Below are 25304 nucleotides of genomic sequence, written 5' to 3' on the forward strand. Positions count from 1 at the left end.
CTAGTTACTTTAGTTACTAGTTACTTTAGTTACTTCACTACATTCATCTGACAGCTTTAGTTACTAGTTACTTTAGTTACTAGTTACTTTAGTTACTTCTCTACATTAATCTGACAGCTTTAGTTACTAGTTACTTTAGTTACTAGTTACTTTAGTTACTTCTCTACATTCACCTGACAGCTTTAGTTACTAGTTACTTTAGTTACTAGTTACTTTAGTTACTCCACTACATTCATCCGACAGCTTTAGTTACTAGTTACTTTAGTTACTAGTTACTTTAGTTACTGGTTCCTTTCTACAGTAAGATTTCTGAACACTAAACACATGATACATGTATAATATGTGATGTTTTATTATAAAGTAACCATAGCAACAGTATAAGGGCCTCCATGATGAGTCCATTAAACACACAGCTGGTTGGATCCTGTACTCTTTCTACAATGGGAGTACTTTTACTTTTAATACTTTAAGGACATTTTCCTCATGATAGGTACATACTTTTACTTAAGATACATTTTCAATGCAGGACTTTAACGTGCAGCCGAGTATTTTCAGCGTGACATTAGTACTTTTACTGAAACACAGGGGCTGAATACTTCTTTCACCGCGGCTCCCACCTGACAAAAGCTTTTCCATGACTTTCAATAAGAGACGCTGTCTAAACAGCGCGTGTGTGCACAGGCACAGAGTGTACGCCACACCATCTATCTGCTGGGTACTCTGTTTGCTCCGTCACGTACACCGTTCTGCCTTCGACTCGGGGAGATGGAAATGTTTTCTTACGACCCTTTCTCAGCATTCCTCCGCTCACAAATGCATTATGATTATATTATGTGTACGCGTTGCCGAGCAACTCTAAACGAGTGGGCAATGGCTGAACAATGTTGGAACGTGTCATTTTACACTCACAGCGGAACGACCTGATACTGCAGCGCTGATGGATTTTGAAACTGGGCTCCTGCATGATCCATGTTTCAAAGAGTCATTTCGTCAAGACAAATGGAATACCAAAGAAAGGTGGTCACATTTTCCACAGTCATGGACATAACTCATCGGAGAGATGTGAAAAGGAGGCCTATATTTGGGAGGACTCTGATATTCAGCACTAATTACCAGACTCACAAGGCCCAGGCGGCCTCTCTCCCTTTTCACGAGGCCCTGTTTCCGTCATTAACACGGTCTCGGCGTTATCCCGAATTTCAGTGTAATGTTTCAGTTTATTCAATGAATTAGCATTTGATCAGCTACTCGCCAGCTCAACCAGGGAGAGCGCACACAGGTTCGCCCGACTAGGTCCTCTCAGCAAGGTGTAGGAGAACATCTACATTTGTGGTAGTGTAGTGTAGTATGACAGTAAGTATTTTTACAGTGTGGTATTAGTACTTTTGCTTAAGTAAAGGATATGAATACTTCTGACTACTGACTAAAAGTAGTAAAGTAACTTCAGCTAATGTTTGGAACGCATGTTTGCACAGAACAAGGACTGTGGATTCCCCCCCATCTGTATATCTTTATTATCTGTATTTATATTTTTTCATTACAAGTACTTACTTTTTCAATATTATTTATGGTCACAGGTGAATATAACTTATATTATGGTTACCTGCTTTTGCATTATTACTTTAATTGCATACTCAATTTAATTTTGACGTCACTTACTACACTGCCATGTTGTTTTCTTGTCCTATAGCAACTGCACTTTACTTTACAATACCTTTATGTGACGCCACTTTACTTCAGTCTACCTTCTGCTCATTGTCTACTGTTTGCCTGTTTTTCTTGTGTGTTTACTTGTTTTGCTTTCATTGTAGAAAATCCTGCTGTAACAAGGGAATTTCCCCGCTGTGGGTTGAATAAAGTATCATCTAATCATCTAATCTAATCATTTAGTGTGTAGTTGCATTAGGAAGGAATCAACCCACAACTAATTACATTTTCATATAGCAGGAAAGTATAGCATTACGGCAGACTTGAAACAATCCAACATAAAGGTCTGTTAATTCTTCTTCCACAACGGCATCTTACATGAGATCACATGAACATGAACACTCATCACAGTGCATGCTCTCTGCTTTTCTATGCAGGACCTCTACTTGTGACTATTATTTTTAACAAGGTAGTTCGCCACCTGTTGCTCAGTGCATGCTGAATCAGCAGAAGGGAGTCCTCTGATCTTCAACACTCAGCCTTCTAACCTTGTCTAGGAACAAGAGCCGCCACCAAACAAAAACATTGCCATTAAATATATCTTTGAGAAACCACCATGCAGGCTTGTTGACATTAAGGCCTCTTAATGTCTCTGGGGGGACTTTGAGTGGAACATGTCTTTCCGGTAGCATGGGAACAGCCAGGCTCAGTGTGGGAAAGGAAGCAGCCTGTCCATTGCTGTTACACAATCCAATTAGCTCGGAGTGTCACAGATAAGAACCCTGGACCAGATCAGACGGGGGCTTTTAGTGACCAGTTGTGCATCGTTAGTTGGCCGGCAAACCGTTTGGATCCTCTTCAGCACAGGTTCCAATAATCAAGGATTATACAAGGGATCCACGAGGTAACAGTACTGCTTTAATAAGCTGGGGTGTGTGCTTACAGAGCATTTTCTGTTTTATTAATGCATGCTTTTAAGATGTTGAACCTGTTTTATACAATTGATAGATTTGTGGATAACTGATGCTTCTTTTTCTTTTTTCTTTTTGGAAAGTAATGCATATTTAAGCGATTAAATCCACGCAATGAATACATTTTTATCAGTCTTTCATTTTCCATATGGACCTGGAACTTACTTGCAAACTTAAAAGTATTCAAAGTATTTACAGTGCATAAATACCACGTGTACTATGTGCTATGAAAGGAAAATCTTCCTCTCACTGCACTAGATAGATAGATGTGGATTGAATTTTAGATTTTTCCAGTGCTGCAGCAGCAAAATAGACACACAGCTCAATATAGAATATACACGACATAACAGGATACTATACACAAAATAATAGTAGTATGGAATATAAGAACAAACCGTTTAAAATATATATATATATATATATATATATATATATATATATAAGTTGGGAAGAAAAAGAAAAATGTACAACTGTTTAACCAGTACTGATAAATCTGTAGATAAACCTGTTGTGTAAGGTGCACTTAGTGCAGATGTGGTGTCTGTGAGTCTTCCCCGGTAACATCTGGTTCCAGTGTCTGCCTCCCTCGAGATAAATCCATGTATTTAGTGGGAATGTCCAGGAGGCAGATGGCCACCACGTCTGTTTCATAGAGCTTCCTTTTCTCTTCAGAGTGTGTAGCTGCTCTTTCTAACATGTTCAAAAGATAGATTTTTTAAAAGTGATAAGCAGTGACAGGTCCAAGTTGTTGATTTTATGATTTGTCTAAGCATTTAATTAAAAGTATTGTCTTATCACTGTGGGAGAGGAAGTGGAGAAAATGGATTTTCCAGTTGTAGAAAGTTTGCCCGTGTCAGGTAGAGAACTCGTCCACCAGTCCATTTATCTTATCTTTATTATGTATGCATGTAAAAAAGTAAGTAAAAACTCCATGTGCATTACTGTTGTAAAAGCTCGACTACAATGACACAATTTATGTGAATGCCATGATTTTTTTTTTTAATAGATGGTGTTGACTGTATACTTGTTGGCACTTATCTTCATCCGGACAGGTAAGCCAGAATGTCATTATAGGCAGGTACGTATGGCTAGCTGAGCAAAAGGAGAAATCACGATGTGAGTTTGAAGTTGGAATGATCATTATCATTGTTTCTAGCTCTAAAACAAGAAGCGCCGTCATAGTGATTCAAAGGTTAGAAAATGGGATGCAATTTACCCACTCTGGTACAACCTCAAAAATACAATTATGAACCTGAAAATGAGCAGAATATGGGCGCTTTAAGCTACTGTCTGGGTCTGGATGTTGGATGGAGCGTTTGGAACGTCACTCTCACTCATGCTGTCTTCTCCAGGAAAGGCTGCGAAATTTGTTGTTCCACCATGTGACCGGGACATGTTTGATAGCGGTGTTGACAAGTGCCTGTCAGACTTCAACAGGAGCATGGAGACCAGTGGCTACCAGGACCGGTGCCCGTGGCCAACAGGAAAACAGTATGTTTTATTTATAGTCTTGTTGTCATCATTCAACAAATGCTGGGTTATTTCTAAGTCACAATGTCCCAGTTAGTATAACAATAATGTAGGCTTAATGTTTTTTGAACCAGGACCTCCAGTATTTGGATCAAGTATCTTGTGAAAAATAAGGTGTAAGCTGTTATTGCAAGATTTAAGAAGTTGGACGCCCCAACTCAGAATCAATTCCTGTATCTGGGTCATGTCAGTTTCTAAACGTTTCTTAAGATTATGACCAATTCTTTTGCCCCATCTTAACCGGCGTAAATATTGGGCCCATTTGTAACAGGCCACATATCTCCCGAACATTCTGACTATGTAATGTTTTTTAAATGCACAAATCCGGTTGTGTAAATGTTTGAGACCGGTTTCTGTCTCAGGAACAAAGTGTAGCTAAATCTGGCAACAAAGATAACGATCCACTTTGCGAATGCCATAACTAAAAAAAGTTATGGCTAACAAATTTTTGTGATGCTAAATGTTTCTTTTAGCTGTGTGCAAATCTAAATTGTGCAGATGTAACTTTTCATCCTTCCACAAGACGTTCACTACACTTTCAAACGAGGCCACGCCCATTTAAGAGACAGGAAGCGTGTGTTGGGACGCCATACCATTTAGCGCAGCGTGTAATGCCTTAATACTTCGATCTCAGGGTCTCAAATCAGGAGTGGGGGGGCCCAACAATGTCTTTATAAGGAGGAAATCCCTGCTTGAATGCTGAGTTGTGTGTAGTTGGCAAACACATGGTATTACAAATATGCACCATGCCATCCATGAGCCCTCTATGAGGTGTTAATGGTTTGCTGAGCCTGGGCATGCATGTGCGTCAGAGCCCAGTGAGTAAAAACCAAAGGCTAGACAGAGTGCACACATTGTGTGACCTTTTCAGTAAAGCTATGACATGACATCTAGTCATGGGAAAGTCAGATACTTTCCTGTTTCTTGAATATATTTGGTGGTGGTCAAAGGTTTTGCTCAACTTTGAACATAAACATGCTAGACTGTTGCTCCTGGGCTCATATTTCCAGACAGCAGTTGGTTGCGGAGACATTTGCTTCAATTATGGCTGTAATAATCCATATATTTACTGTTAACATGCTTTGAGGCTATGCTCAAATGGTGTGTTAGGGTGGAGTGTCCATCATCACAAGGAGCCCAGCTTGCTGATCAGGCTTCCAGCTGTCAGGCTCTATTGAATCTCAGTGGATGTTTTCCACACTAGAATCATGAAGTCACGTGCGTTCATGCGATTTATGCGGCTTTAGTGAGGCGATGGTTGCTTCTCCACCCAGAGGACATAAAGTTAACAGGGAAATGTAAGCTGCCTGTAAACACCAGTGGGGGATTTCTCCATTAATAAAAAGCTTGGAGTAGCCAAGAGTAGAGGTTTTCGGCTCAGTTTGCTTTAGCTTAAAATACTTGAATAATTTGAATATTAAAGTTGCAGCTGGACCATGCCAATCTTTTTTTCGCTGATTAACTAGAAAATATAAAAGGTACATTAGTAACCACTTAAAAAATGTAATGGTTTAAAGACATTGTCTTTATACAGGGTTCCCACACATGTTAATGGACACTGTTTCAAAACCTTTCCATGGACCCATAATAAAATGTCCATGACTGTTATATGACATATAACACATCGAAATATTAAAAGTAGACTTGCCCTCCTTCTGGCCGGATGTCCGTCCCCGTTCCTGTCCTCTGTCTCTGTGTTGGTGGATTTCTGAGGACTATGGTGACCTGGTCCTCAGATCTCAGCAGGGCAAATCCAGACCGCTAGCTAGACTTTCGTGCTGTGGAGGAGGATCCCGCAAAGCGAGACTACATCAAACACAACACACCTTTAGAGATTTACCTAATTCTGTGACTTTTCCCAGCTTGGAAAATGAGACTTTGAAGTTGTAGGATTTTCCATGATCGTTGGGACACTGTTCTACTAATTTCCCTATGAAATGAAAGTGAATCCAGACTTGAGAAATGCAACTGGAAGTTCAACTCAATGAACATGCATTCACTGTATTTGTGTCCAACTTATTTAACTGTTGCATGGTAACGCTGTCAGTAAGTGTCTACTAATGTGAGAAGTTTGTTTTGCTTCACCATGCGACTGTAACGTTAAAACTGAAATCTAAATGCAGGAATGATGTCCACTGTCCACTTGGATGTGCAAGATCAAATCTTTAGAGAATACAGACGTGATGTTCAGTAGTGAACTCCTCCAGACAGCTGGAACCATTCTGAGCCATCCTAACGTTGTGCCCTTGCGCTCTTCTTCCTTTGCAGCGTCTACAACCAACTCAAGAGTTGCGTGGATGATTTCACAATCAGGTCGTGGTGTCGGGGGCACGGATTTCTGGTAGACACCATCTTCTTGGAGGTTCATAAGGTATACTTTAAGCTGTGTGGACAGGTGCACGACCCCCCGCTCACCACTCTGATCATGTTAATAGCCCCTGGTATCATTGCCACCCTCTTCCTGCCAGTTCTCTGCGTAAATCTCACCACCTTGAAGACTGAGATGCCCGGCACTTTGGGGCTCTGATGTGCTGAGCTGACATCATTTCTATTTTGTTATTCTCAGAATTGTGGCCATTCTCCCTGGGGCTCAACAATTTGGGGATTTTTTTTTCTTCCTGCCGGATATTGTGATTTTTGTTTGTTTTTAAAGCTATACAGCACTTTCAACAATCATGTTAAATAAATTAATACGAATAAATGAAAGATCCACTGATAATAGGACATATCTGGAATCAATTCGTGATATGGAACATTATTCCAGCATTTATCTTATGAAAAAACAGTAAATATTATAATGAAAAGAGCAATAAAAAAAAAAAAGAAGTTAAATGGAAACTAAATATTTCACTTTCGATTAATCACGGTCTTACATCCTTTCGATTTAAAAAAATAATTAATTGTTGTTTGCACTCTGCAGCTATATCGGGAAATGTAGACTCTCGCAATATATATATATATATATATATATATATACATATATATATATACACACATACATACATATATATACATATACACACACACACAGTATATATATCACAGAAGCTCTTAAAATGCACCTTAATTTAATGCAAATGACTTAATAAACATTAGCCAATCCATAGGGCTAATGTCTGTTTATGTCTGTTAATATCTGGATGGACAAGTGTTTAAGATGATTTATGTAAAACCAAAGGCTCAAACTCTTTGTCCCATTATAATCTTTACAAAATCTCTGAAACGGAGCCGGCGAGTAGAACGTTGGTCTGACCCGTTCTCAGAACAGCCAATTTGAAAAAGTACGGCAATGTCCCTTCAAGTAATAGACATGTACAAACCAAAAAAATCGGTTACATGTATCAAATAAATTTAAATCCAGAATATTATTATCAAAGTGTACAATTATAGGCAACATTTGGCTCTTGCTCTGTCTAGAGATAATATGTCTACCTGCACTGACTTACACGCTGTGTGACTTTTGTTTTATTTAGAGAAAAACCAACATGTAAAAACAACAACATATAACGGTTCAATGAGGGGTTAATTGGTATGAATAACTATTTCAAATCATTTTCATCCTAAAACATTAGATTGCATGAAATCAAATGTGCACCACACTTCCAAAGCAACTCAAGCGTTGTTTTCTCCCGTATCTTTGTACATTCTGTAGGTGTCGGTACACGATCCGTTCTGCGCATGTGCAATATGTCAGCGCACGCACAGACGGTAATCATGATGTACGAGGATTTACGGCACTGCACGATCTGTTCCACAGTAGCGGTCTGCTGTTAGCCTCCAGGGGAAAGCTAACGACGCTAGTTTAGCTAACAGCTAATTCGACTAACCGCTAGCTTGATTCAGCCTAAAATAACGTTACTCAAACTAAACAATGGGAAAAGTTAAATTAAGACTTCACAGTAATAATAAAGACAAATATTGAGTGATTGTATTTTAAATGAGCACAAGTAAAGTAGAACTGACGTAACAGCTGTTATATATTTTAACGGTTATTTTATCTTAAGTTTTGAGGGTCTGTTACATGCTGTCTCAGCTAGCAGTTAGCCGAATTAGCTGTTAGCTAAACTAACGGCGTTAGCTTTCCGGTGGAGGTGAACGGACTTTCTTTAACTGTCTATGGGAACAGATCGTGCAGTGTCATAAATCCGCGTTCATCATGATGTCATCTGCGCTGAACGGATCGTGTACCGACAGTAGGCAGAAATGTATGCTCATCTGTCTAAAATGGGAACTTTACACATTATTATGACTTAAGTGAGACGAGGACAAACAAAACCGTAATGATCCACTCATACTTGAATGATCTGCATTGTACAAAACAAGGATTCTGTTTGTATTTGAAACACACAATAAGTATTTATTTCAGACAAAAAAATAATGTTTTACATTTGTTTGAAAAGCTCTTTACAGCATGAATAAGATGGACCTGCTATCAAGCATCCACACGTCCCTAAGGGTCAGTCTGTGTTACGAATGCAAACATACTGCATTTCATCATTTTGTCATCAGATCAGCATCAGAGGAGAGTTACCACACGGCGAGAGAGGAAGTAAACACGAGTCGAGCACGTCGCGATTTAACGGTTTAGCCACGTCGCTCCGTTTCGGCTGGATGCGTAACGAGTTACTGTGAGCGTGTTGTCGTGGGAGAATGACATGTTGTTCAGACAAGAAGTGGTTTCATAAGTCTGGTTCCCCCGGGTTCTGAGAACAGGATGTGCATCGGTTTAAAAAAAAAACACACACACACACGCTTAAACACAGGGTTGGTTATGCTAAGCAGACTAGAAAGTAGCATCTCCTCGGGCTCTGTCTAACCCCTGGCCTGCAGACTTTTTACTCGCCGCTTTTTCAGATCTTTCAAAATATTTTTAGCATGGTGGGCGCTCTTCCATTTTTGCAGTAGAGTTGCAGTAACTCCTGCACTGAGCTCAGGCTGGTACACGGGAGCGGTAGAGCACGCTCAGCTGGACTAGGAGGCATTTCATTGGTTCCTTCCAAGCAGACTGCGAGGCAGTGATTGGTGTTTTTTTTACAGGATTACATCTGTAAAAATCAGATCTTTTACGCTCCTTTTTCAAAAGCCCAGAAGTTATTTATTGCTGTTGGGGTGTTAAGACCACTTCAAACAGTGATCAGCTACCAGCTCTGGCTTTAAAATAGCTTTAACAGTGTTTTGAGATAAATACTGACGTTTTTTGGAAATCATGGCTTGAAATGAGCGTGGTGGTTGTGATATTCATAGTTGTTCTTGAATGGACATACCTGCCACACTGAAATAAAACCATTGTTATGTTAAAGAGAGCCTTTCACTGAATACAAAACGAGTATCCACAAAGGATTAGTATTTCATTTACAACCTACAGGATGGACAAAATGTGACAATGGAGAGCTAAATTAGGAAAGTATTGCTGCCAAGGAACTATTCCTTTGGTATGCAGTGCAATAAAAGAAAAATGAAGGGCACTCCTGTTGCATCCAAACGGGACTATCCACAATAATTCTCTGCTCTTATATCACAGGAACAGCAATCCTTCTAATGGTGGATCTAATTTCTCATATATCAGATTTATAGTTAAATAATGGTTGAAGCTAACACACTATTCCATATGCTAGAACGCCCAAGATCGCCAGACGTCTTCACTCAAACCAATGAGGTTGAATCAAAAGACGTTAAAAAATAACAGAGCCGAGTCTTAGATTTGGGTGGGTGGTCTGCCCTGCTACCACGGTGGTATAGGGCGACTATATGTGGTCAACTCACAACATTGACATGGCAGAACTTTTTAAGGGTATTTTTCCTTTTCATCTTGCGTGTTTCAACATCTAGGGCCCAGACGGGACAGAGTGGCAGCACCGCACCTTTTATTATCTTAAATAACACCCACAATTCCACTTTTTCTCTTGTGTAAACACTGAGAGGATGTTTTGCTAAGTGTACGCTGGCTGGCTCTGTCTCGGCTATGGTCTACGCAGCTCCACACATACTCAGACACACCAGTTCGTGCAATAACAAGAGCACGTGGATGTGTTGAGCAGTGTAGCAGACTGGTATTGTCAGACAACACTGACCCCTTTTCACTCTTTCACCGCTGTGGGTCAACCAGCACACGCCTGCCAGACTACACACTTCTACTGGATTCAGACGCCAGATAACAACCTCAATACAATACAAAGGTATTGGTCAAAAGTCACATCAGACGTCAATGAGCTCATTTTTGTATTTGTTGAGACCAAAGCCACGCCCGGCCCAGCGCCTTCTCACTGCCGTCGCGTCAAAAAGTGACGCTTGGTCCCGTGTCTTAGGAGACAGTTACGGACTCAAACATTCTCCTTTGGAGTAACCTTTTGACGCTCTGGGTTGGGACGTGCGTTTTACACTCGTTTTCTTGTCAAAAATGAAAATCAACACTTTTGTTGACGCTTTTTATCGATGTTTTTTTATTTTTCTTACGTTTTTGTCCCTTTTTTCCAACACTTTTGAAGTTTTTTTCGACTAAGTATTGTGTGAATATGAGCCTGTGCTGGTTGGATGTCGAGGTTAATTAATGACAACAGCACAAAACTAATTTAGGCTTCAATAAAGCTAACAGTCCCCAGGGGAGCGTGAATGCACACATCTCCACTTAAAACAAGTTTTGTAGGGCGCCCAGCTAGCTCAGTTGCTAGAGCTGCTCCCTATGGGCAGTATAGAGCTTTACTCCTCAATGCAGCGGGCCTAGATTCGACTCCGACCTCAGCCCTGAGCTGGATGTCATTCCCCCTTTCATGTCATTATCTGTCCTGTCAAAATACAGGCCACAAATGCCCAAAACGAATCTCACAAAAACAGTTTTGTGTAAAACAGTTCAAAATGCTCTAGCTTTTCTCAAGCTAATTTAGTCGGTCAAACTACTTGCCAAAGTTTTTTTTTTTGACTAACAAGATTCAACAAGACATGTGCAAGTGCAGCTATTAAAGTCACAATTAAAATCTTCTGACCATAAGAGACTCCAGATCAGTTCCAATGGACTGGCATAAACATCTAAAGGAACATTAAGGGGCAAAACATAAAGCATATGATGAGCTAAGAGTGTAGAGGAAACCTTATGGTACATGTCCATATATATATATAAAAATACATATCTAGGTAGAGAACCTGATCATTAACATCAAACATAATCCTCTGTGTTTTTTGTTTCTTTGATGTTTTTCTGCTGTTATCTGGCACATAAAGTTCACTGTGGTCCCTGGACAGCTTTGTTGCTAACGGACCTCCGTAAATTGGAATCATAAATTGCTCAATCTGACAAGCAAAATCATGTGCCTGAAAAATCCAGGCAGACAGACATTTACATTCAATAACGTCATGACCACAGTGGAGCCACGTAACCTGGAGTAGAATGGAGATAACCTATCAGCGTGTTTCCAGTCTTTGTAAAGCCGGACACATAAACACGGTTGAACAGGTTAGCCTCTTCACTCGAGCTCCTTTTCTCCTTCTGACTGTGAACCCCAACAGCCTGGACTGTAAGCCATATTTCTTTTTTTACATTGCACGCATTGGATTGCCTTGACCGCTTTATGTACACACAAGAGACAACAAACTAAAGGCTTGGAAGTGATATTTACAGATCCAAGGTCAGTTTCCCCTGAGAACGAATTCTTGCATGGCTCATTATAGGTAGGACACGGTTATGTAAAATGACTAATTTCCTCGGTTAGCATACAAAAACTACGACACCCAGGACACCTAAAGTTTTTTTAAATGTACTTTGAGAATGTCACAATGTGTGCTTCACTTTTTAGCACTTAGGAGTTTTATGTTGTTAGCAGTAATCATAATGATCAGGTGAATACAAGAACACATTATGGTTTTTTTCTACTATTTTTCTCTATTTATTAGTTATGTACATAAACCTCTTCAGCCATGTCGTTACTGATTCCCCCTTAAATGGCTTTATCGATTGCAGCAGATACAGTGTAGAGGAGAACACGCTGAACAATGAATGGAAGGATAGGAGGTAGAAGGATTCTGCATACTATTTACTCTGAAATTGTCCTTTTTACAGATTAAATATTGAATTTGGGAACAGTGACGGTGGGCAGAAACCTTATTCTTCTATCTTCTAACATCCACATAACGCTCCAAAATGAAGGACTTGAGAGGAAAGTGTGTCAGAGTGCGTTCTAACTCACTGGTCTTTTCCTAACATCACATCAATGACTTGCTCTTCTTCTTAAATAAGCAAATCTGTACACATCTTCTTACTGAAGGATTAAGTCACTTATGAAATATGTAATTTCTATGTACAGTAGTTCTAAGAACCGGTGTTTGCGTGTGGCAGAATTAAGGTTTCTGTTTACCAGGGTCATGATTCAATGGCAATTAAAATCCTATGGCGGGCTCGCAATATAGGTGAAAACTAAATCTCTGGGTATTTAAAAACAACGACTCTGAACACAGATGGTACATTGTAATTGCAAGTTCCCAGTCGTACTGTAAAACACATCGTTCATACACTCTGTCAACACTCAACTGTTCCCCAGTGCTTGTGTGTTTGCTTAGTTTCTATGCTGTTCCACACAAGTGTGTTATATTATTCATGACATGAAAAATGCACCACACCATGGAAATATTGCAGTGAAGGTGAAAGAACAGATGAGTGATGTCTGAATGTGTCACTTTACACAATGTTCTTCTTTTTAGTTTAAACTAACTCTTCCAGCACTTTGAGCCTTTCAGAGTCTGAACATCGCTGATAATCTGGCATGGCATTAAGTCCAAAGATCACAAAATAAATAGATATACAACACAGTAGAAAAATAGGGTTGACACCATCTTAGCTATTTACTTATACATCTAAGGTGACAATAGTGGGGGTCAGTGGACTGGCATGTTGGGCATTAAACACCTAACAAAGTACAGTACCAGCACTTTGAACCGTCTGCAGAGATTTTGGCTTCAAGGGGAAACTACATTTAGAGAGGAGGCTTTGTGCCAGGGAGCTCTGTTGGCAACAGCAAAAGTGAACTTTTACCCAGTCAAAGTGCTCATTACTAAAAGTCTGTACAGAAGGGAAAAGGACTACTTAACTCCTTGTTTGCACTTTATTGCAACCTATAGGAAATGGCAGTAGTTTAAAGAAAAATAGGGCAGCTAAACGACACAGACGGAGTGGAACTCTGGGCTTTGAGTTTAAGGGTCAATTCACTCAAACAAGTATGAATTTTGATTAAAATCTGCTTCCTGAATTAAATTAAATGAAAGCAAATTGACCCTTTTTCCCGCTTCCAGGACAAAAATAAGTCTAATTAAATAATCCAGCCTGCTGTAGTCCTAAAGCTCACCAACATCATTGCACTTATGCCCAGAACCTGACGACTAATTAAAGGGATAAAAAGGATACAAAGTTGGATAAAGTGTCCATGTCAGTTTTGCTAGTTTTGTCCACTTCAGGTCGGGTGCAGTTATTTTCAGGCCTCAGGGAGTGCAACACATCACCACCCCCCGCCACAGAGATCTAACAGAGGGGGGCTCTTTAAAAAAACAACTGGCATAAACTAAAGGTAAGACGTGATCATCCAACCATAGCGTTTGGTATAATTTACAAACACCATTACGGTAGCTCCCTTTCCATGTGTCACAATTACCCAGAAAAGCAGAGGTTTCTGAAGAGACTTCCTCTGATTGGTCATAGCGGGAAGGCGGAGGAAGTCCTACTGGCCGGGTCCCATTTTAAATTTATACAAGCATGTGGATCTCGTTGTACTCATCTCGCCCATCTTCATCAAAGTTGGGAGAATCCTCGTCGCAATCCAGCTGTGAAAGGACAAATGATCATCAGCCATTTTCTTTCAACTCAGGATGCGTTCACACCTAAACCTGTACGGTGCTAATCAAACCAACTGTGGTGGTGCACCTTAACGCTTAAAATGTATTAAACAGTTAATGAATGTATTTTTGATTCTGTAAGTCTACATTAGTGTATGTCCTTTGGTTGTGTTTTTAAAGTAAGCTGTTACAGGTTTCTACCACCCCCTCCCATGTATTTCTTCACTGTAATTTGTATTTATTATGTTCTGTGAAACAAATAAGCTCAACTATACTAAATGTTTGCATGGTTCGAGAGCTGTTAATTAAAATCTGGTGCAGACTAAACCAGTGGTTCCCAAATTGGGGTCTGAGGACTGCTGGCGGTGGCTTCGTATTTAGCGTACAGACATGTGAGTAGTACTGATCTTCTCATCAATCTCTCAGCAAGAAAAGCCCAAATTCTTTCTAAAATCTCTGACTATTTTAAGACTATTTCGATCCCTGAAAAGCGGATGAAGATGAATGGATTTTGTTCCAGTAACAGAGCAAGCAACGAGAAAGACAGTGACGGCATGATACTGAAGCGGCCCATAAACTAACAGGAAACAATGTCCTTGGTCTGAAACCTGATGGAACAAGGTGGGAAAGATTCTGAAGCATTTGGTACCTAAACATGTTTGAACAGATCAAAGCAAGGAATGAAAAAATTATTACAAAGTATAAACTGGTTCATATAAAGTTGAAAGGGTTGGGGTCTAATTTTGGTCATTTTCAAGTTTTAACTTCATTTCAATGTCCTTTGTCATTTGATTTAACAGTGCATTGGGTTTGTGAGACCTTTGGATGGACACAACACAAATGGTGGTCAAGTTAAGAACAAAGCTGTTTATACTAGCTCCTGAAAAAGTTGACATTTTGGAACTGGAAGGTTTTAATCTGACAGCGTTGACATGTATGAGTATAGGCGATTTAACCAAGAAAACATGAAGCCTGGCTTCAAAACGGACTCTGGATCTTTTTTAGTGGTTAGAAAGCAGAGCAAAGGGAAATATTTGCAGGTCATCTGAAAAAGATTTGGATGAGAAAGCTGTCCATAATCACAGAGGAGAAAATCATTTGTATTTCATTTGTAGTATTTTGTTAAGAGATGTTCGTGTAAGACAAATATCAAAACATGCCAACATCCATCTAGTATTACATCTGCTGTGGACAAAGTATCCTGAGGCTGTGTGGGATCAGACTACGGTGGCAAAGACTCAAACATTCCTGGAGTGTCCCTGCTACCCAAACCTACCGCCTGGAGCTCACGTTCCTCGAAAATCCTGGACAGGATGATGCGGCGCAGCGGCACCGTCATGATGAGGACGAAGGGGAACGCCAGCGAGGCGTTGGTGGACTTTACTACCCACAGAGACACGATGCACGCCAACTGGATGATAGTGAACATGTTCATACGCCATGTCTTCACCTGAATCAACACACATGTGGTGGTTAATGGGTTGAAAGTCAATAGGCCAGAGAGCCCAGTACAGACACACAGATGTACACACTAATACTCAGACACACAATAAACACACTCAATCCCAAACTGCTCCCTCACATAAGGAAAATCGGACATGTTTTTGGCTCCATCTAGTGGGTAGTCCTGCATCTAATGAAGTGAGGGACTGAATTGTTTGTAAACCTCCCCATTTCCTTTCCTGTGTTTTTTGATTGCTTAACCAAATGCATGGTAAAACACAAGTTATTAACAATAACTACACATGTGTATTGTGAGAGAGCTCTGAAATAAAAACGATGCATGCACACAGAAGCAGCAGAAAAGCAGAGTGCATGCACTGAGATGAGTGTTCATGTGCCCTGAGAGTGATCTAATGTGAGAGGGGTCCTATTTCTTTCCTTTGGTGTTGTTTCCTTTGGTGTATCTCATACTATAATACATAATAATCATGTGATATTGATACCTAGCTTGTGATCTGTCTGCTCTGGTATGAACTCAAAGAGAAAACTGGGCCCTGTTTCTTTCAGTCCCTGTTCACTCCCCTCTTTAAGGGGCGATTGTGTCATAATTTGATGGGATTGCGATGGTATTGTATTACACGCCGATGTGTTGATTGTGCTAGTCTAGTGGCAGCTACTAACTTTTCAGCTGCCATTTCATGTCATCTTCCCATTTTTCTCTGATGTTTAATCGTGGTGCTTGGTTTTGTATATTATAATCGATTTATCTATTTATTATAGACTTGGTCACCCCACCCATAACAAGCTTAAACAATAGGTTCACACTTTTTCAAACTCCATCTCCATCTGATCATCATCAGATGGGGTAGCTAAATCCAGCAGTGCAATGAATGCGGCGAGTAACCCAAATGTGTTTATTTTCAACTGATGAGATTTTGTTTGTGGTCAAAAGTTCATCAAACATTCACCTCTCTCCACGTAGCTGTGAAATCCAGAGTTAACAAAAATGACGAAAATCCTAGATGCTGTTCATGTATCGTGTATACAGTATCTGAATACTTTATTGATCTCATCAGGGAAAATAGGAAGTTGCAGTTGCTCAGAGTAAAATGTAAGGCACAAATATGGGGTATGCATACTGTATGCATACACAGGGATCTGAATACTGAGGTCTCTCTATCAAACCGAGCAAAAACCAAAGACTGCAGGAAAAAGGCTGCCTCGACTCTGATGCAGTTACCAGTCCGCTGGGTTTGGCTTCTCCATCTTACCACTAATAACAGAAGACGAGGGCATGTCAACAGTCTTATTGCGTGTGTTACCTTGGTGACGTAGATGTGGTCAGGGTGATGCTTGGCTGGCGTGACCATCAGTGTGATGCGTTCATACAGTTGGATGCCTGTCAGAGACGTGACCCCCATGTACAGGAAGATGCCAAAGAGCACCGCCAGGGGGATGAGGCGGAGCACGTTTGTCATCACTATGGACATACCTGATGGGCAGAGAGGGGTTAGAGGTGAGCTTTTCAAAGGATCTCCCTGCTTTTGTAGTCTGGATCAAGAGAAGCACTTTTACAGAAAATTGCATGTTTTGAAGAAAATTTGGATCGTGCAATAAGTCAGGCCTGTAACGTTCTCTCAGTGAATGATTGTTAAGATTTACAAAAAATATGTATACGACATTTTCTCTCTAACTGGGACACTTGGGATTGATTGGAGAGGATGATTCACACAAAGATGAACTGGAAAGAGAGAGTTCTGTATAACTATGTATCCAGCTAATTTAAATAGCTCACGTTACTGTATTTTTGTCAACAGAAAACACTGTTCACAACCTGCTCCAAACAGCTCTACTGTAGTCCACCCTTTACTACAGAGACAAATGTTATAATGCTCGCCTAGCCCTAGCTGCTAGCATTGCATCCGTCATCCTCTGCTCCTGACTGGCTAGTAGTCCTTACCTAGGTACTTTCAGGGCCTCATACTCTACCTCTGACTGGCTAATAGTCCTTACCTAGGTACTGTCAGGACCCTCATACTCTGCTCCTGACTGGCTAGTAGTCCTTACCTAGGTACTTTCAGGGCCCTCATACTCTGCTCCTGACTGGCTAGTAGTCCTTACCTAGGTACTGTCAGGGCCTCATACTCTGCTTCTGACTGGCTAGTAGTCCTTACCTAGGTACTGTCAGGGCCCTCATACTCTACCTCTGACTGGCTAGTAGTCCTTACCTAGGTACTGTCAGGGCCCTCATACTCTGCTTCTGACTGGCTAGTAGTCCTTACCTAGGTACTGTCAGGGCCCTCATACTCTGCTCCTGACTGGCTAATAGTCCTTATCTGGGTACTGTCAGGGCCCTCATACTCTGCTTCTGACTGGCTAGTAGTGCTAACCTATGTATTAAGCATGCGTGACCCAACAAAGATGGAATAGAAGTGAACTGTCTCCCTTTGGAGCAAAAACAGTGAGCTCAAGACTAAATAAATTAAAAAAAACAAAAAAAATAGAAGCCGCAGCGATGTGCAGTACAACAAAAATATGGTGTTTTTTGAAAATGTAATCACATAAACCTATTCTGGTACAACCTCTAAATATAAATATGAACCTAAAAAATGAGCAGAATAAGAGCACTTTAATATTGTATGTGGCGTTTTCTTTTGCGAGCTGCAAATGTTCCAAAAAACAAGTTCCTTCCCGAGACTATTATGCAGCCACCAGCGTCTCCTTCCCAAACTGAGCGCCGCCAAAGTCAATTGTGATTGGTTTCAAGAGATGCAAAAAACCCACAGTGTTTTGTTTCTCCTATCCCAGAATGTGTGTTTTGTTTCTAACCCTAACCCTAAACCCTGTGGGATAGTTTGGCAATGCAAGGCTACTGTTTTTGAGACTCTACAGACGTCCCATGTATAATAGTTAGCAACTGTGAAGATATTTAGTCATTCAACAAGGGAACAGCCCTCAAAACAAACATACTGTCAACGCTGTTTATTTGAAACATATTCACTGTTGAGCTTTGATTGAAACGGTCTTTGGGCTAATCCAAAAAGTCTTATTCCTAATCCAAATAGCATTTTTAATCAAACAAAAGGCTCAACAATCATGATGCGTCATTGTGGTTTTATACTCAAACTGGATCAAACTGTACTTAAGACTTCTTTGGGAACCCTACCTTAATTGTAACAAGATATTCTGCTGGTAAAGTACTACTAGTCACTGCATGCAAACAGTGTTGCAATGTCAGACATCACATTTAGAGTTTAACAAATTTCATTTGGAAAAAATTGTGTTTTGGTTCATTTTGAGGACAATTTCTGTTTAGACATTTCTAAACAGAGCGTAAACTGGTAAGCTGTCGGAACAGCTGATTCATACTTCATGAATGTCTAGACATGCAGCTGCAGAAGTGGCATTTTGTACATTTGAGCTCATATTTTTCGCTTAAGACAAATAATTGCCTGGAAATTCCAGCAATATTATAATGCTGTCACAAAATACAACCCCCACAGCCAGATAATAAAACCGAGTAATTGCTCTGAAAGTTGTCATTAGTTCAGACCCCTTTTTCCTTCTGCTCCTTTCAGATGCACTGCTGTGTGTTGATGTGATTTGTTCCTTGTGTCTTTTAATGAGAGAATTATTATTCGAGGAATTAAAGGCGTTTCTTGATTTATTTGTTACGTTTATAATACATTAAAATGTTATTTGGTCAAGAGGAGCCTTCCACCAACCAGTTGACCTTGAGCTAAACCCAATCCCCCTTAGTCACCGTTGTTTTAACTGCCAAGCTTTCCATTCCAGCATAGCACAGTGATAGCGGTGGCGGGATTAAATTGCTAAATTCTCAGTAATTGTTGAAACAACTCTCGGGTGTCCCATTGTGTATGCTGTATGCTGTACGGTGTCCCACAAAAACTGACTAATCATTTCTAGCAACGACAACTGTTGACTTTGGCCGTGTTTTTAATGACTCTAATGTTTTTTGTGTTGTGTTTTTGTAAAGGATAAATGAAGCAGGCTGTTCTGATTAACATTTCATACATACACATGTAGATATGAAAAGTAAAGCAGTATAACTCAGCGGTCGCCTTATTTCGTAGGATATCACGGGACTGGTGTGCATTACTCTGGAGACATTGACTACCACCTTTACTACAGCCCCAGGCACACCTTTTCAGCATGTGTGGGAATCTGAAGCTTGATAGGCCTGCGGGCCAAGCTACCAGCGCTGGAAGAAGTATTTAGATCCTTTACATAAGTAAAGGTACTAAGTAAAAGTAAAAGTAAAAGTCCTGCATTGAAAATGTAACTTAAGTCAAAGTATGTAAGTTTCATCAGGAAAATGTAAAAGTATTAAGAGTAATTGTACGTACATGTGTTTTGTCTACAAAAAATCTTAATGTGTGAGGTAACTAGTAACTAAAGCTGTCAGATGAATGTAGTGGAGTAACTAAAGTAACCAGTAACTAAAGTAACTAGTAACTAAAGTAACTAGTAACTAAAGCTGTCAGATGAATGTAGCTGAGTAACTAAAGTAACTAGTAACTAAAGCTGTCAGATTAATGTAGAGGAGTCTCTAAAGTAACTAGTAACTAAAGTAACTAGTAACTAAAGTAACTAGTAACTAAAGCTGTCAGATGAATGTAGTGGAGTAAAAAGTAGAATATTTCTCTCTGAAACGTAGCGGAGTAGAAGTAGAGAGTGGCATTGAAAGAAAAGACTCAAGAAAAGTAAAAGTACCTGAAATGAGTACATAAGTACAGTACTTGAACCATTAGCAGCCCACATGTCCATCCTTCCCTTTCCTCTTACCAACGAGAACAGCCACAAGAAGGCCGGTCAGCCTCTGTTCCTTCACCTCCTGGATCATGGGCTTCTCGCCGGGCGCCGTGGCCTTGCTCATCACGGTGAGGGCGTTGACATGCGTGACGGAGCGCACGGTGGCCGCCGTGAGCCACGGCAGGCCGAACAGAGAGCAGACGGCACCCAGGATGACGATGAGCAGGAGATCCAGGTGGAAGCCCGAGCCTTTGACCAAGCGACGCTCCTTCTTACTGACTATCAATCTGAGAGGAAATTGAGAAAATATTTTAAAAAAATTAAATCAAACAAAAATTCTTAGAGGATAACTTATTTATTATATTATATTTATTTATTAACATTTGCAGTAACAGTACCTATTTTTTTAACTACAATAACTGTTTTCAATATTATTATTTATGCTGCTGTCAAACATCTTTTTTTAGTGTCATATTTTAATGTAAAATAAAAAAAATGTATGTTTATTTTGTTTTTGGTTAAGGCAGTTTAATATGAGCCAGTCATATGAAATTGTGTTGATATACTGTACAGTGTCTTTATGTACAGTTGGATGACAATAAAAGCTATCTATCTAACAATCTCTCCTTTCTTTCATGCACGCATGCATGCGCGCGCGCGCACGCACGCGCACGCACACACACACACACACACACACACACACACACACACACACACACACACACACACACACACACACACACACACACACACACACTACCGTACACCCCCCCATCCCCACTGTAGATAATCATAAAGTACGTACGATGTGATCTGAGTTTCCATGAAAATGAGGATGAAGACGAGAATGGCAGGTACAATGGACGCGCCCATCATCCAGGTGGGAAAAGGACGCTTGTCCCCAAAGGGACTAATGAACCAGCCCCTCTTGTCAGGGGAGGTGACCGAGAAGCCCGGTGGCACATTCAGTTTCTGAAAGTAGATAAAGATCATTTTCAGTACTGAGAAAAAGCCCTTTGTTAGAACCGTAATACAGCTGTTGCCGTGATGGATGTAACTGACATGAGAGTTACCTGAGTGTACGTATCAGTAACGGAGTAATCAACCAACACTGAAACTAGAATTGAGATGGGGATGCCAAAGTCACCAATGATTCTTCTGGCCTGGGGATGATGAGAAACCAAACATCAATCAAATCAAGTTAACCTTCAGCACATACAAATTTATATAAAGCTCACAAGCAATAGATGAACCAGAAAGGAGGCAAAGCAAGTCATCTTCAAGTTCACTATAAAGGAAAACACTCCTTGTTGGATGCATTAGTGTTATTGATATAAACTGGGTTCAACACAAACTTTTAGTTCCTTTACAATCCTTGAATTCCATTACTGACTTGCCCACTTTCCCTTAAACTGTCTGTTCCGAGTTCCTTCAGACCCCCATCCTAAACCAGACTCCACTGTGAAACAAGGGCCTATTGGGGCTATTGCAAACATCAAAGATTGGTGCTTCTGTTTCTAAAGTGTACATGTTGTTATTTATCACAAACAGCAGTATCGTTGGTTAGAATGAAAAGTATGACCACATTAAAGTATTTGTACTATATGCATTATAGGTATCTTATGTACAACAGCTATTTTGTATATGTTTGGTTTAGTTTCTTTATTTATTGTATATTCTTATTACAGTAATCTTCAATATGTTTGTATCTATATGTATGCACCAATATATATTGGCAGTAACCGGAGGGTTGCTGGTGCAAGTCCCCAAAGGGCCCCAAGTATGGAGTGTAGATCCATCCATCCTATCCATTTGAGCATGAATAGGTCCTGAGCTTGTGTGTATTTCAGGCCTGTGTGTAGTGTGTACTAACAAAACAAGGGGTAAATTGTAATTTCCCCACTGGGGATCAGTAAAATTAAAATCAAATGTTGATTCTGGGCTGTATTACTGTTTTGTCGCTACTAGGTCAGACTACAAGGTGATTTACTGTGACACTGCTGAAAACAATTCCTCCGTCAGGATTCCTTGTAGCTGTACTGGACGCACCTTCCGATTGACTAAACTTGGACAAATATTCACACAGTGTAATAAAATCGACAATCCGTACACAAAGTATATGGTGTATTGGAAATACACATTATATCTGAGTTGACTTTTTCAAAATAAGTGGATTTAAAGAAAACCTGAGGATGTTTTGAACATTAGCAGCGCTAGTGTGTGCACTAGCTTACAAGAGAGCTCCACAAGGGGATCTTTAAAGGCCCATGGTGACTTCCACTGTTTGAATTTAAAGTTTTTAAGACACTCAGTAAAGCAGGGTACCTTGCCACCTAAAAAACGACTGTTTCTGAACTTCCTGAGGAAGAAAGCCACTAAGAAAGTTCCCATCATGAGGACCATAGACATGAGAGCAGTGTTGGGCTGGTTTAAAATGGAGCCATCCGCTTGTTGAAGCTCAGAAGCTGGGGTGGAGTCACTGGGGTACATTGACATCAGCGGATGTTCCTTAAACACCTGGAAACAAGAAGGGAGTCTCAGCTTTATCCTGTGTGGATTGCTTGCAGTGGCTTTTTCTGCTGATATGACAAGGGAAGGATTCAACCTAATGCCTAGATGCTATCAACTAATAATTATTGTACTATTAATCCTAATCAGAGCTGCAAAATGTATCGATTAGTTGTCAATTATTAAATTAATAAGCATGTTTTTTAATAATCAATTCATCCGTTTGAGTCGTTTCTTATGAAAATTAAAGGTAAAACGTCTGATTCCAGCTTGTTAAATGTGTGTTCTAGTTTCTTCCCTCCTCTATGACCGTAAACTGAAAATCTTTGACTTGTGGACAAAACAAGACATTTGAGGACTTTGTCTTGACAATAACTAATCAAGTAATCAAGAAAATAATCAACACATGAATTGAGTAAGAATAGTAATAGATAGTTGCAGCCCCAATCATAATGAATGAGTAATTGTCTAGGTTCCATGGTTTGGGGAAAATATGCATAAAAAAGTGTCTCGGTGTACCTTGAAGAGTTTTGAAAAAGTCTCATAAATGAAGATGAGGGAGATGAGGAAAGCAAAGATCTCCTGGGTGAAGGGGGAGATGTAGCGAACGAGGAAGCTGCCCTCTACTGCCACAATCACCAGGACGATGAAGATGAGCCAGAACCCGATCCACACACGGCCAGTCAGGTACTCGAAGTTCTGGTCCTGACAGAACTGGGTGATAAGACACAGACGTGTTAGTTACATGTTCAGGGGACACAAAATGCAACACAAAAACTGGAGTATGTGGTGTGTGGTATACTGTGTGTACTTGTAGGTAGAGATGTAAAGATACTGTTCACTTAACTCATGATTCTAACAATTTGAACCCTTGTGTGGTTCTCCCGGGTCAAACATTCAGAAACAATTGACATTTTGTTCCATTATCCCTTGTATTGTCTTCACTTTTTTGACCCTCTCGTATCCCTCAGGTCAAACTGACCCGTGACTTATTTGGGGTTTGGCCTAATTTCAAACAATTGCGATAACATATGTTTAAGGGAATGCATCAGTCTCTACTAGAACACAATAGAAAATGAAATAGGGATCCTTTTTTTTGTCATTAGGTTATAATTCATGTTAAAAATTCACTATGGAAAAAACGTGAGTGGTCATTTACAGAATAATTTCCTGAATTGAGTAAAAAATACATGTTTATCACAGAAAATAAGGTAATGCCGTTGATTTTCAGGTAGAAAAGATTTATCTTGTACCATTTTACTTCTTGTAAAAATTTGAAATGGGTCATTTTTACCTGAATACCATACGAGGGTTAAGTTTATGATACGACTTTCTGACAGTTTATTTAGACAGAATGAGCTGCAGAAAAAAACACAAACAATTCTTCTTTTTTAACATAAAATGTGTAAAACAACATGTCCTCTTATAAAAGTATATAATATTATTTCTTATAGAAGACAAATAAAATTAAAAAATAGATTATTTTTTCCCCCTTTAAGGAGACAGTCACAGTGGACAGATGGGAAAGGTGGGACTCGATCCCGGACCTCGCAGCCTACATGGGGCGCACGGTCTTACTGGGTGAGCTAGAGGTCGCCCCAATGATTAGATCTTGAAAGAAACAGCTAAATAAATAGAAAGAAATCTCTTTAAATACATAAACTAAGAAGACGTAGTGATGTCTGAAGTCTAAACAATGAAATCAAAAGTAGATTATGCGATACTCTGTTTAAATCCTACGAGCTGTATGTCTTCAGTACCTTGTAGAAGGCTTCTTCAAACACGAGTAAGGGTCCTGAGAAACCTATGATGAGGAGGGGTTGACCACCAAGCAGCGAGAATATAACTCCAAGAGTTGCAGTAGACACAATAAGCTCAGTCACTCCCATCATGCCCTCTGTTTTTTCTCCTGTGTGTGCAAAAACAGCCAAAAACACACACATCAGAGCACAGGAATGGAAACAACATGGGATCCAAATGTGTTGTTTCCTGTAGTTCCAGTTTACCCAGCAGGCCTCCGAAGGTGATGGTGGGCGACAGTGCAGCAAAGTAGATGAAGATGACGGCGGCGACGCACTGCATGTCCAACGCGTCTTTGAGGTCGCTGACATAATGCGGGTAGCGGCGGCGGATGTCGTGGATCAGGCCTCCGAAGGGGATCCCTGAGCGTTTCAATGGGTCAACCTCCTGGTCTTCCTCCTCCTCCTCCTCTGGACTCACCTCTAGGGGCGGGGGTGTTACAGGCTCCATTACATACAGAATCTACTACATCATAATAATACAACAATGGCAACCAACAGTGAAAAGGAAAGACGCAACTCACTACGCCTTCTGTGTTAGTCTTACTGTGAACAAATCCCATGAAAAGATCAAAACCAACTACAGGACACTGTAACAAATGTAATGTCAAATTCACATTAACTTACTGGCAAAAACTGTCCCGCAAGTTAAATTCTTTTTTACAGTAAACTTACCGTCATTCCATTCTGCACATAACTTAAAAGCAGTCAGACATTTGGGATTGTTCTGTGTTTGCATTGCAGGACTAACATTGGTTTGCAAAATCGGAGGTTCTTCCTCCAAAACCAGTAATGAGGAATCTTTTTTGTAGACTTGACA

At 40.2% G+C, this 25304-nt stretch overlaps 2 protein-coding genes across 4 annotated transcripts in view; one reads left to right on the forward strand and one right to left on the reverse strand.

The window, feature by feature from the left end:
• The first annotated feature begins 2362 nt into the window (after positions 1-2362).
• On the forward strand, positions 2363-6940 carry LOC117953411 (receptor activity-modifying protein 1-like). The gene is made up of 4 exons (XM_034886408.1): positions 2363-2578; positions 3625-3670; positions 3971-4109; positions 6417-6940. The coding sequence occupies exons 2-4, from the start codon at positions 3625-3627 to the stop codon at positions 6673-6675; spliced, it is 444 nt and encodes a 147-aa protein (XP_034742299.1). The 5' UTR covers positions 2363-2578; the 3' UTR covers positions 6676-6940.
• A 4945-nt stretch (positions 6941-11885) lies between these two features.
• Positions 11886-25304, reverse strand: part of slc4a3 (solute carrier family 4 member 3) — a 57467-nt gene continuing 44048 nt past the window's right edge. For 2 of the 3 annotated variants that reach the window (XM_034885465.1, XM_034885466.1), the window contains 10 exons: positions 24692-24907; positions 24446-24594; positions 23205-23399; positions 22503-22694; positions 21251-21340; positions 20983-21149; positions 20211-20464; positions 16727-16896; positions 15238-15411; positions 13699-13949 (listed from right to left, as the gene is read on the reverse strand). In XM_034885465.1, coding sequence (XP_034741356.1) covers positions 13872-13949; positions 15238-15411; positions 16727-16896; positions 20211-20464; positions 20983-21149; positions 21251-21340; positions 22503-22694; positions 23205-23399; positions 24446-24594; positions 24692-24907 — 1685 coding nt within the window. In that variant the 3' untranslated portion in view covers positions 13699-13871. Of the gene's footprint in view, positions 13950-15237; positions 15412-16726; positions 16897-20210; positions 20465-20982; positions 21150-21250; positions 21341-22502; positions 22695-23204; positions 23400-24445; positions 24595-24691; positions 24908-25304 lie in introns of all 3 variants that reach the window. The other variant, XM_034885464.1, reaches the window with a different exon arrangement.

The sequence above is a fragment of the Etheostoma cragini genome, chromosome 11 (genome assembly GCF_013103735.1).
Source record: "Etheostoma cragini isolate CJK2018 chromosome 11, CSU_Ecrag_1.0, whole genome shotgun sequence".
Taxonomy (NCBI): Eukaryota; Metazoa; Chordata; class Actinopteri; order Perciformes; family Percidae; genus Etheostoma; species Etheostoma cragini.